The sequence below is a fragment of the Belonocnema kinseyi genome, chromosome 6, assembly GCF_010883055.1.
Source record: "Belonocnema kinseyi isolate 2016_QV_RU_SX_M_011 chromosome 6, B_treatae_v1, whole genome shotgun sequence".
Taxonomy (NCBI): Eukaryota; Metazoa; Arthropoda; class Insecta; order Hymenoptera; family Cynipidae; genus Belonocnema; species Belonocnema kinseyi.
The window spans coordinates 76,127,552-76,141,590 of NC_046662.1; the positions used below are offsets into that span (position 1 = coordinate 76,127,552).

At 30.6% G+C, this 14,039-nt stretch overlaps 1 protein-coding gene across 3 annotated transcripts in view; it reads left to right on the forward strand.

The window, feature by feature from the left end:
- LOC117175687 (janus kinase and microtubule-interacting protein 2-like) overlaps positions 1-14,039 on the forward strand; it is a 248,127-nt gene that overhangs the window by 40,662 nt on the left and 193,426 nt on the right. For 2 of the 3 annotated variants that reach the window (XM_033365424.1, XM_033365426.1), the window contains exon 4: positions 10,918-11,031. The exons of the other annotated variant lie outside the window; for it this stretch is intronic. In XM_033365424.1, coding sequence (XP_033221315.1) covers positions 10,918-11,031 — 114 coding nt within the window. The remainder of the gene's footprint in view (positions 1-10,917; positions 11,032-14,039) is intronic. 3 annotated transcript variants of the gene reach the window in all.

Below are 14,039 nucleotides of genomic sequence, written 5' to 3' on the forward strand. Positions count from 1 at the left end.
TTTCTTTTTTGAAAATTTACTAATATATTTTAGAATCTTTGAAATGCTGCAAAATTGTTGCATGAAAAAATGTAACTTATGGATTTTCCATTATTTGTATGCTGTCAAAATTTGAATTTTAGATTTATCAAGAAAATTCAAGAAGTTGTAATGATAATCTTCTATAGCATTTAGAAATCAAACTTTTTCTTTTCTTGCCATTTGTTTATATCATCCTTCATTTGGCTTAAAAAGTTCATTTTCGTGTGGTTTTTAGAATTTTGTAAATGCTATGACTAATCATTTTTAATTTGATAAAAAAAAGTCATTCGGATAAATTGTTCGACTTTTTAAATACTATGAATAGCCGTAAAGAGAATTCTTGAATTTTGAAAAAAGTGGTCTTAAAGATACGCAAAATGCGCTCACTGTTTGAATTTTTATCCAAAATGGCTGGCTAACGAACTTGTCCGTTAGTTTAGGACACTAAATGAGTAAAAACATATTCGTAGAAACTTTTTTTTCGGATTCAGGAGGTCTCAAAACGTGGACATTTGACAAAAACTGGAAGGGGGTGTGGTCAAATTTTGCACAAATCTAATACTTTCTCTGATGAGAATGTAATAATTATATGCGATAATAATTTGTTAATAACATTATACATTATGATATCCTTCTTAGTGCTTGTAAGGAAGTTTTAACTTTTTTTCTTATTATTTAATTATTTAATTTTTATTTATTCAGTATTGTTACTTTTATGATTGATCAGTCATGGCTAACATGGTTTCAAATAATAAATTAATAAATAATAATAAATTGAAAACGTAGATACTTTTCAAATACTTCTAAAATTTTTCTAAAGAATTAAACTAATGTTTACCTCAAGCAGAGCCTCAAATAACGTGAAGAGAACTCTTTTCTCTCTGCATACATAATTTCACTAAAAAAGTGCACGACTTGGTATTTGAAAATATGTATTGTTAGTGTTTATATGAAGTAAAATGAGGCATTTGAATTTTGTGGTTAGTGCTTATGCCTAACAGACTTCTAAAGATTTAAAAAAAAATAAACGTACCCAAATTCTTTAGAACGCCTCCAGAAATATTCAAGAAATATCTACTTTTTAAATTTATTATTTATTAATTTATTATTTTAAACTTTGCGTTAGCCATCAATAATCACTAATGAAATCTTCTTTACCAGCACTAAGGAGGATATTATACTTTTTATTATAAAAAAATTATTGTCCCATATTATTATTTATTATTATTGTATTATACTATAGCCACGAAAACAGATTATTCACAGACTTTTTTTAGTATTGATAATAGACTGGGTGGTTGTAGCCAGATATAAAAACAACCAGAGCGTTGCCTTTTAAAGGCGCGAAAACACTTTATTTTCAATTACAAAGAAAAACAACAAGAAAAATTTCCGGAAAAAGCTCTATCTCGAGGCCGGTATAATTGCTTTAAGATTAGTTGGTACAAATATTTAATTAAACAGCTTATTCTTGTAGATGTATTATGGATATGTGGCAAAAACCGGAGTCGTTTGAAGCACCTTAAGGTGGTCGGCGCCTTTGACATGATAACCCTCCGTGCGTGGGTGCGTAAAGACCACAGGCGTGGAGTTGCCTATTCATCGTTATACTGATCTTGAAAGTTAAAAGTTTGAAATCAAAGATTAACGAGAGGGACTTCATTTAATCGAGCGTCGACCCGGATAGTCTGCCTGACAATTACTTTCGGCTCGCCGACAGCCTTTGCGGTATTTCTTGGGACTTCTCTATTTGGGCATTATGATATCTATGCGTAGGATTTGATAATTTCACAGGAGCTTACAACTTACATCAACAAGCGGTTTCTTCCGGGAAGCGGTTTTTTACTTTTTAGTCGGTTTCTCGACCGATCATTTTGCCGACTCCTCATGAAACGTGTGTAACGGTCGGTCGTATAACGTTGACTGTTATGTTATAATCATAAATCCTTTTTACACCATGGTATTATGTGCGCGGTGCTTACATGCACGATTCGCGTTCCAACGCGGATTTTACTTATACACAAAGTCTTAAAAGTATAGCCACTTTTTTCAACAGACGCTCCACCAATTTTAATTTTATGTACTTCCACGTCAGTGATTCTTAATTCCAGGTCAAAAGAAATAAGAAGCTAATTTCTGAAATTAAAAGTAGATCTCCGAAAAAAGCTACAATGCAAGAAATTCCGCCAAGTAAAAAGTTATCAGTACAATAAAAATTAGGTGGTCCGATTAAAAATAAAAATATCTTGATAATGATTTAAAAAATTCTTGTACGCTAAAAAATATTTCTTATTCATTAGAAAATGAATCTTAAATTTTACAAAACAAAAATATTTTCGAAGATATAGGCGGGCTCAGAATACGAAAATCTGTAGGTTTGAAATGACCCCTTAGCATTTTCTCCCCGAGACTAACATATACAAGATTTTTTCTACGGCATAAGGAGAATCTTGTATACAGTAAATAAAATGATATATTTATACCAAGTGATAGAAACGATTTGGAATTCCAAAATCCACCAAAAATACTTAATTTTCTACCTTAAAGATTCCCATAGTACTTTAGAATGTATTTCGTGATTAAAAGTGACTAAAAGTGACTAATGTGCACTATTAAAGTACCTCATGTTATTTTTAATTCACAAGAATTCGATAAAATTTTTAAGAAATCGAGGTGAATTTAAACGCATTCAAGACAAATTCAGAGTGAATTAAAAGCAATTAAAGTAAAATTTAAAATTCAAAGGAGTTCAAAAATAGAGAAAATCCCATTGATTCCACTAAAATGGAAGCGAATTTAGAACAATTAAAGTGAATTCTGAAGACTTTGAAGAATATGATAAGAGTTAAAGTGTATTGCGCGAAATTAAAAAAAAAAATTTCCATTAAATATAGTAAAATGAAGTGAAAAAAATTCACGGAAAATTCAACAAAACTTAAGTTAATTGAACAAAAAAAAGACAATAATGAATTAAATGATATTCCAGTAAGTCAGAGGAATATAAGGAAAATGAGAAGAATTCGGTGAAATTCATAAAAGTTCTAGATTATTAAAAAAAACCAAGTCAATTAAAAAGAAATCTGAACTATCAAGAATATTTATTTAATTAATTACGTTTGGGGTGAATCAGGAAAAAATCAAGAGAATCTCGGGGTAAATGTAAAGAAACTAAAACAAAAAATTCATTCAATTTAATACAATTAATTGAACTAGAATGAATTCACATTAATTCTAATGAATTCAAAACAATTTAAAGAAGCTCAGTATAAATTAATAAGAATTCAGATCAAATTACAAATTAATTCAAATAAATTTCAAACAGTTAAAAGAAATCTAAAATATTTAATTGAATTCAGTAAAACTTGAGTTTATTTAGAAGAATTCAAGTGAATTTCAGGAATTGTATTGAAGTTAGTAAGAGTCCAAGACGAATTAAAATTTTTGTTATAACTTTTTTTGGATTGGGTCTGAATGAAATTCATTGAATCTTCTAAGTTTCAAATATAAAAGATTCAATCATTCATGTGAAATTTGATCAATTCTGAACTGTTTTTATATAATTATTCAGGCGATAAAATAATACAGTTTAGGATGTTTAGAATATCTTTTTTCATATAAGTAATAATATAAGTAATATAAGGAATTTATCGTACTATGATTTGTAGTAATTTCACATTTTCGTTAGTTTGAATTAAAAAAAAAGTTTTAAGTGTTTTTCCCGTGGAAATTTTTTATTTTTCTTCTTTATTCTGGCACGTGTTCCATAATAAAATCATAGAAGTGACTTAGTTTTGTGAAAATTATAGAAAACTTTTCGTGACGATAAAATTTATTCGGTATAAATCCTAGTAGTATTATATTTAATATTGCTTCAATCTAAAACAGTTTTTTACTTGTCATTAAATAAAGCGGTTTTTATATTATATAGCATTTTACGACAATTTCCAGCCATTATTAATGACTTAGATGTTATATTCAAGAATATATGGGTTGGCTGGTTCAATTTTTCAGGACTATTAAAGATGCAGCCTTTTGTTGAACTTTAACAATTTAGTGACGGTAAATTTATTAGAAATATTACGTTTAATCTGAGCTTAGGGCTAAACTCTAAAGCAGAAGGCCCAAAAACATAATTTCTGAACTATAAGTCCGAAACGCAGAGGCTTAGAATAATATAAGATCCAAACAAAATGAAAAAATCTTTTTGTTTCCAGTCTTGATGCTGACCAGTTGATCTGACCTACGCTTCGCCAAAAGTGCAAAGTTTCTTTGGGGTAGCCCTAGGTCAGATCGTTTGGTCAGCCTCTACGTATTATCTGGACACTAGTTAGGAGCTGGTCAGCCGCTCTCTGGATTCCAACATTTTTTTAATGACTCAGAAAAAAAAACATTCTTCACTATAAGTGTATTTAGCTGATCAGTGCCAAAGCTGGAGTAAACTAGAGTATCAAAGTGCTAAAAAATCTTAATTTGATGTTGTAAATTTCTTATTTGCTATCATTGAAGACACCATGTACATTTTTTGAAATATTCCAACAAAAAAATGTTCTGACAGAATTTACAACTGATAGCGGATAATTGATCGGCATCAGTCCTGGGCTGACCAGACCTTCCAGACAGAACATCAATTTGCTGTTGTTGTTTGTTGTTCTAGACCCAATTTACAGCTTTTATCATTTTTTGATTGCTGAGCTGCGCCAGTTCTGAGCCAGACCACATCTGCCAGACTAGACCTGGGCCAGACCTGACATAAATCTCAGTCCATAAGGTCCAAAACTATAAGGCCCACAATAATGAGGCCCAATTTCATTCCCCTGTTTAATTTTAAAAATTTCGATGCAAGAACAATTATATTAAAGTGAGAAACACATAATAATAAATACATTCTTCACTTGTTTTTAAAAGTAAATATTTTTAAACAATTACAAGGCAATATTGTGTAATTGCACTTACCAGGTATATGGAACATCTTTACGACTTTGGAAAGTATATAAAAAATTTTGCCTAGCCCTTACAAACTTTCTCGTTCTCAAAATTTACCTAATAAACTTCTGAAGATTGCAGCAATAAAATTCTCAGTTCTTGAATTAAATTAAGATCTTAGAATTTTAATGGCTTAAGTCTACTAATTTTTTTTATGTACGGCAAGTGCGAGAAAGTTTTCAAAGGGTCAATAAAATTTGACGATGATTTTTAGAGATTCTAAAATTAAATTTAGTATGATGAGTCCCATAAAAATAAAATTTTTTCCTCATATAGATAAATTATACAAAATTGAAAAGCCATGAGAAAAATCTAAAAATTAGGTTCATTATGTACTGTAGCGGTCAAAAGTTTGCGTCACCTCCTCTTGAAAATCGAAATTTGCTTCCTTCAAGTTGATAACAAATTACAACTTATTAAAGAAATTACATATATAAATTCACTCTAAAAGATGTAAATTTCATGAAGATATAAAATTCTTTAATATTTTTATCTAAGTATTACACTATTCTTTTTAAATTAAAAAAATGGTCATTGTTATACCTTTAGTTTGATACAGAAAAAAATTTTATTCTGTTCTTAAAAATGATTTTCTCATGCCAAAAAGGCGTATAAAACAAGAAAAATTTTGATTTGATCTGAATAAAACTAATTGTTTGAACCAGAATAACAATACTATCTTTTTAGCTACAGACAATTGTCACTTATCGTATGGTAATTTAATTGAAATCGATGTTCTATTCTTCTAAGTTATTTAAAACATATAAGCCGCGAATAAATATATTTTTTCTTTCTTTTAAATATTAGGTAACTAATTAAAATTATATTACACATCTAGAATAGATATTTTTCGTCCCAGACAAGGTGAAAAATTTTGATTTTTAAAAACTAAAAAAGTTGTTATAATTTTTTGATAAAAAGGTTAAAGAATTTTATATTTTCATATTTATTAGCCCTGTTACTGTGCAAGGAACCTAAAATAAAAATTGACCATCCTAGGTTCCTTTTGATTTCTATTATGTTTCAACTCTATGAAAAATGTATCGAATTCTTAGATAAAGAGTTGCAGTAGAGAACTAGATAACCAACATTTTTGCTGAAAACGGATTTTCTGCGTAACAAATGCTTAAAAAATCAAACACGTGTTGTGCTAGAAGGATTTGTTCGAAATCTCATTTTTATACGGAAATAAAAAGATTTCTAACTCAAAATCATCTAAATGCCTCAGCACTAGTCCTCCATCATCTTTTTTTTTAATTACCGAACATCTTACTTTTATTAAAAATCTTTTTCTGCCCATGTCAATTCCAACTTGAAATCCTAAATCTTTATTTTCTAAAAAAAGCAACTTTGATGAGATTTTTTTCCATTTTTCTTTTTTCTTTTCGATTAGAACGATATTAATACAAATTTATATCGTTTATTTACAAAGAAACATAATATATACCCTTCTTCTTTCACCGAAAAATCGTCTGTTACAGGGCGATACCGTCATACTAAATCTTTATTTTCCTGGAACAAAACCACTTTTTCTTATGCAAACTTTGTTATTCTTATTTAGACTACCCAAATCACGGGAGAAAGTTTCTATCTTTTAAAAAAATGTAAATATATATTTTTAGTCGCCATCCAGAAACGATATCCAAATCCATGACATGTTAACCTCCAAATTCTTAAATTATTTACTTGAAATTGGTTAATTGGTTCCTGTCACTTTGATAACGTAAAGTTTCACATTCTGTTTCTAGAGTGATTATAATATTGATAAAGGAGCTTTAGGATTTATTAAAGAAATAATGATTTATCTACATTTTCTACTTACCTCAGAAAATTTTTGGTTATTATATTTCGTAACAAAATGTATAATGAAATTTTAGAATTTTTATGGATCATTAGGGGTGGATTTCACGCCATGTTTCATGGCCTAACCTAATTTTCTTTCTACATAAAAATATCCTTTTAGAAACAAGTTGAAAAACGATGTGCTTTACGTAAGGACTTTTAAAAAAAAATTTGGTGTGAAAAAATGTGTTGTTATAGATTTCAGATAATAGTTAATTCCGGAAATAAAATTGGCGGCACAAAATAGCCGGCAATATAATTAAAAAAATTGTTTTTCCTATGGCTGGTAATTTTAAAACATGATAGCGGCTGGACAACGAAATAAACGGGAATGTTTGAGACCGGAAAGATTCAGGAAATGATAGTGAATATCATACTTTACTTCATAAACTTTTCTCAATTTTTCAAACATTTTAAATTATAAGATACATAATTAAACTAAAATATTACATTTTTAATCTATCGCAAATTGAAGTTTTTTAATTAGAAAAAGAAGATTTTTTCAGTACTTAGTAATTTTTTACTGTTTATTAAAAATTAAAAATGATAAATTATAAATAAAATATTCAAAACCAAACAATTCAAAACTAAATTTTTGCAAAGGGCAAACCTTAAACCGTCACAATTCAGACTGCTAAGTATAAACTGAAACATAACTAAACTACTAGTAAAACTAATAAAACTAAAATTAGACTTGATTATTACAAATGATAACGTGTATTAATTTGTTTTAAACCAGAAATCTTTGAACTGCTCAATCTATAAGAGTTTAAAATTTGTAATTCTGTAGTTTGATATAATTTAATTTAAAATTATTTAATTAAATAATATGGCGAGCTTCCATTTTATTATACGCGGAAATTATTGAGCGCTTGAGTACATCTTTCTTAAGCTTTAATTTTAAAAGTTTAAATTCAAAACTCAGGGTCATAAACCAATCTGAAATTTACTAGAAAACATTTAAAAAATGTTTTCCCAAAGTTCATGTTTACAAATAAAAATACTTAACGTAAAAAAATTAATTATACAAATTTATTGCTTGTGCCATGTTTTGGTAATTAAATTTCGAAAATTTCCCAGTGTCTGATTGGTAATAAATCCATGACTTTCAACTCATCAGAAGCTTTTACCATTGAATCGTAAAATTTACTAATAATAATTTTACGCAGAAAATGAAAATTTATGTTTATTATGTTAGGTAGAAAGTGTGAATTAAATTTTCAAGGCCCTCGGTCCATGCAATAGACGCATATAAGTTAATCTCAAATACTGATCGACAGGAATTCATTTCTAGGCTCTGGTCAAGAATAAATCTTAGGTCCTTCACATTCCGAAACTCGGATAAGATAATCATTCATGCTTACTAATATGTAATATTCAAACGGAGTTTGATTCCGCAAACAGGTTTTTAGCATAGTGACGATGATAAATTAACTCGACCATACGTTCCATTGTTGTGACCCTGGTACCGTGCACTAGGGCATGGGAAAATTAACTACTGAAAGAAACAACTCTGTCTCGCACTAATTGCTATGTTTCCTGTTTCATTAATGTCATAGGAAACAAATTGAAGTTACTTACATCTCTTATTGTTTGTGTCTTGAGGGGACGTTCAAAAACTACGTCACGCTATTTTCATAACTTTATTCAACCTCGACCCCTGTTCTTCGTCACAAATCACCATACATAGCTTAAACTCCCTAGGTTAAAAAAAGCCTCAACTACTTTTAAATACACTGCAACCTGGATTAGTGCACGGTTTCGGGCAGGGCCCGCAGTGGCGTTCGTCATAAATCCAGGGACTCCGAACGTTAACAGGCAGGGTTTATAAATTATTTCTGTTGGATTTCGATGCATGACACAATCTAATGCAAATAACTTGCTAAGAATGCGAATCTCATGTTGTTAGTTACGCTTGACTGAACACCGCCCCCCCTCTCTTTCTCTCTCTCTCTCGGTTAAGTGGCTACCCTCATCGCGAAATTGTCGAGGACATTGATTCTAGGAACATACAATTAAAGTTTACGGAAATCCAGGTTCCAGTGTGAATTTTTTAATTTTTATTTCACTTGATAGAGGCCTAAGATAAAACACAAAACTACAAACTTCAATTTTTTTTTAAATACTTGACTCTTAAATAATTTATAAACCCAAATAGTTACATTTTTAAGCAAGAAATTTTCTACCAAAAAAGATACATTTTCAATCAAGAGGGACAACTTTTCTACCCAGAAAGACTCATTCTTAACAAAGGAGTGGAAAATTTGAAAAAATATATCATTTCAACAAAATTGTTGAATTTTGAACCAAATATTTTAATTTCAAACAAAATACTTAAATCTTCAATCAAAATTATAAATCATAAAAAGAAATTTATTTTTAACCAAGAAGTTGTACTTTCAAACAAGTAATTGAACTTTCAATTAATATAGAATAATTCTTAATGAAAACTGTAAAAGATGATATTTTAATAAAAAAAGATTTAGTTTTAAATAAAAAATAGTTGAATTCGACATAATCACAAAATTTCAACAAAAGAGTTTAATTTTCAAACAAGAAAAATTCTGTAGTCAAGAGAGGAAAAAAATCAAATAGTGAGATTTTCTGCCAAAAGAGACAAATTTTCTATAAAAAAAAACACGATTTTCAACAGAATAATTGAATTTTTAAACGAATAGAATTATTTTGTATCAAGATAGGTGAATATCTAACAAAAAAATTTAATCTCCAATCATACAATAAAATTTTTAACTAAAAAAGATTAATTTTCAACAAGTAATGTAATAGTTGATATATCAAGGAAAAAAGAATTTGAAAAAGAAAAAAAAGTTGAATTCAACCAAAAAAGACGAATTTTTAACAAATAGTTAAATTCTCAACGAAAATAGATAAAGTTTTAACCCGACAATCTCATTTTTTGAACAATGCAGATCAAATTTCTACTAAAATAGATGAATTCTTGAACCAAAGAAAAACGAATTTTTAATAAAACAGCTAAATTTTTAATCTGAAAGGTGGATCCTTAACTAATAAAATAAAATTTCAACAAAATAGTTCAATTTTCAATCCACAGTAATTGAATTTTCAATCAAGAAGATAAATGTTCTGAGAAAAAGGTGAATTTTTGACAAAATATATCGATTTTTAACCAAATATTTGAATTTTCAGTCGTACAGGATGAATTTTCAAAGAAAAATTAAATAATAAACTGTAGGGTACGTGTAGGGTAGTATACCACGGGACAGAAGCGAAGGCTTTCATAAAACGTCCAGCAATCTCTATACCTCTACTTCCTGCAAAATTAAATGAATAAATATAGAACTAAAGAAAAAAATTTCAGTCAAATTGAAGAAGATAATTTTTTTAATACAAAGATTTATTCTGAACTATAAAAAAGAACAAGGTTTAAACAACGTAGTTCAATTTTCAACCAAATAATAGAATTTTTAACCAAAAGGGATGAATTCTGAAAAGAAAATAATAGTAGATTTTTCAATTGAAAAGGATGAACTTTCAACGGAAAATAGTTAGATTTCCTGTTTGGTTTTATTAATTCAGTTCACGTTTAAGAGAGAAAATGAAAAAAAATGGTAAAGTTTTTCGAAAACAGGAAAAAAAAATGAATTGTTTAAGAAAGGGAAACAGAGTGGGGAAAAGAGTGTGGAGTCTGTGCTTTGATGCTTTATTTGTAAAATAAAATAACGAATTTCAATTTTTTGAAGTATTAAAAAAAATTTCTATTTACATTCATATTTTCCATATGTGACGTCTCATTCTCCACCTCCGTCCTCCACAACATAATTTTTGTACGACTGCAAAAAAAACTAAAATCTCTCTAGGGGCCATTCACAAAATACGTGATACATTTTTGAGGAACTTCTGACCCCCCCCCCCCTGCCTGATACTTTCTCCATTGGACTTAACTTGGAGAATGATACTTCGGCAGACCCCCACCCTCCCCTAAACGTATCACGTATTTTGTGAATAACCCCCTAACAAATCCTTTTATGTCCAAAAAATCCCACCTTACAGCGGAATATTTATTAAGAAACTTGATCATTTATTTTACAGATTGCAATAGAAGCAGGAAAATCACGCACATTAGATTTAAGAATGCAACATGAAAATCACGAAGCTGAGCGTATTGCGCTTCAAAAAACTTTCCGCAGCGAAACTATTAAAATGGTAAGTCTCGATATGTTCCACTAAGATAGTATAGAACCTCGAGTATTTCTGGACATTGTCGTTAAATTAGATTTTTACTATCGTGTCAAAAAAGATTTTACGATCGGTTTATGTACTTAGTTAATTTATGTATATGCAAATAGAAGCAGAATAGATATTTCTAAAACATCAAAACAAACGACTAAAAATTACCCAAAACATAAGTTTCACTTTTAAAGTCTGAGAGTTTCAAAACACTCCTCGTTAGTTTTGTTTCCCTTTCTTTGTTTCTACTGTTTCGCATTTTCTATATAACTTATTTAAATAACGGGTTTTCGTAGGGTTTGCAATATATAAGAGATGATTTATACCAAATATATCCTGACTGCGCCCAAGAGTTGCGGGAAGTCATTTCACAGTTATATTTTAGTATTAAAATGACCTCCTGCGAGTCTTACCAGAGTCAAGTATTTTTTTAAAGAATAGATAAGCATTGTGGTGGAAGAAACCGTTACAGCTAGACACCCTATAGTAATGTCTCGTAGAATCGTAGATTACAGTGCGTTTTCCGATGCAATATTCCGTATAGATTAATCTATAAGTTTAACCTTTTGAAAATAAACTAAATACCTTCAGAAGCATTCATTTTATATGGTCAAGCCACTTAGAAAGGATTGCCATATTCAGAGTAACAAAATCTTGTTTCTAACACCCCAATAAGGCATAAGTTAAACGATGTTCTAATATCTATTCACTCTTTGCTGTCTAAGATACTAAATTATACCCCATTTTCCATGTTGGTCCACTATCCAACATGTTTTTACTGCCTTATCAAGTGCAATCAGTCTTCTAACGACTTGAGTGAAAGTTTTCGGAATAAATGAAAGAGCTATGCAGTTCAAAATTTTGAAACGAAAGATATTAACATACTGCTGTGAAGTACTTTAGATTTATCCACTATGATTTTATTTATTTATTTTCATTACATAAACATTTTGCTTCCTCGTAGGTATCAAATAAATATTCTCCGTCATAGAGCTAGGTTTTTCTAAAAAAAAAAATAATAAAGAAAGAAACGCGTCTTGAAACCGCGAACAATTACATTAAATTCACTACCGTTGTACACTCTAGGTTCCATAGAAGCCGATCCGGTTTTGTAATTCCTAGAACTGCTGGTCCCCGCAGCTTCTCAGGGGGCAGGATGAGAGGCGATTGCGACTCTCGCTGCGGAAGGACCGCAGTGCGCGAGTGCTCAGTCGAATATATTGCGCAATATTATGCATTGAAATTGGACAGGTTTCAGGCGGCCCTGACTGTTTACGTTTCTAGGGTACCGATTAGGCAACAAGGCCAGTTCGAGGCAACCCCCGAAATTGTTATTATATGGGACTTTGAGTGTATTTCAAATTTAAAAAATATCATCTCATAAATAAGGTAAATATTTTTATAAAACATGAATATGTTCTCTTCGCTTTCTGGGCGTGATTTTGAATGTAAGTCGTTGCTGGCGTTGGGGTACTTTAGTGGCCAAGGCGGGTAAAGTGCATTTTTTTGTCCGCGGGAAATGCGTCCTCATACTTGTCCCTTTAGACTAACCTTAAACCTAAGGTCTAATATCATGAGAAAACTCGGAAGCTATACTCTTATTACATAAAATATCGTATGTACCGAGGCAGCGAAGTCTTTTTACGGTCTCGCGTGTTTCCAACAACTCGCACCCGGGTTAGCCCTGGTACAACAAGGTTTCTGGTCGGGGACTGGCCGGGCTATGTTTGTTTTTTAAGAGCCTAGCCGTGCGCTGGTCGGGAACTCGCTGGACACAATTTATGTCAAAACCCCAGTCGGGGGTTGACTCGGCTCTGATCGGACAAATATTATCATCGTGTGTTCAGACGGTAGCTGGCCGGGCGCTGATTGGCAATAATAAAATTGTTGAACTTTGTTTATAACTTAATTACTTTCTCTGATTTCATTACAAAAATGGATGCGTATACCCGCATGGATGTTCCACGCGTTAAAATATATTAGGTGAATATCTTTTTCACAACACAAATTTTAAGCTTTCATGAGTTCAGACTTTTAAACCATGCATTTTGTGACAAAAATTCGAAGACAATTTTTTGAAATTCAAACTGTTTTTTTTAAGACAAAAATTATAAGTTCCATTTTTATAAAAAAATTGCAAATGTTCAGAGAAAAAATACATTTTATATCAATGTTAAACGTTGTAAAATAGTATAAAACACCTAAAAACCAAACCTTATACGAAAGTCCAAAAACTTTTATCATCAAGAAATTTTCAACGTTCACGATTGAATTTCTGAGTCCTGTCGTTGAAAATTTTAAATCTTTATAAAAAATTACATTTCCTTTCATTGTAAAAAGTTGTAAAATAGTCTAAAACGGGAAAAAACAAAATATGACGCAAAGGAAAATTGTAATCGATTTAAAAAGTATTTTACTGATATTGCTGTTAAAAGTTGGTGTATTTTATATTTACATTATTATTATTATTATTATTACACCATTAAGCCATTTCCCTTTCGGGGTAGGCGTGACTGACTCGGCAGGGGAAAGGAGTAGTGTGTGGAAGGGATAGAGATTTTTCAGATTGATCCAGAATTCTCATGCTATTTAAGTAAATAACACGTTCGTTCCGCAACACTACTCCGACCCAGGTTGCTGATCAATCTCTCTAGCAATCACCCCAAGCGAAGAGCCTCACGAAGTCGTTATGTAAGGTTCCCCACTTGGGTCCATTAATAGCCAAGGTCTTTGTTTCAGGCGTCATTCACTCTACTGACACTCTTTTTATTAACTATTTGCCGGCATACTTTCTTGTCCTGGCATACTTCTCTAGCTTCTTTTATGTCCATCCATTTTTCCATGCAGGCTCTCTTCTGTGACTTCTTATGTCTCTTCTAACGAGGGTCTCATTCACACATTCTAACCATTCTTTCCGCGGTCTACCTCTGGGCACGCTGCCATTTACTTTACCTTGATACACTTGTTTCGTTAGTCGTTCATTT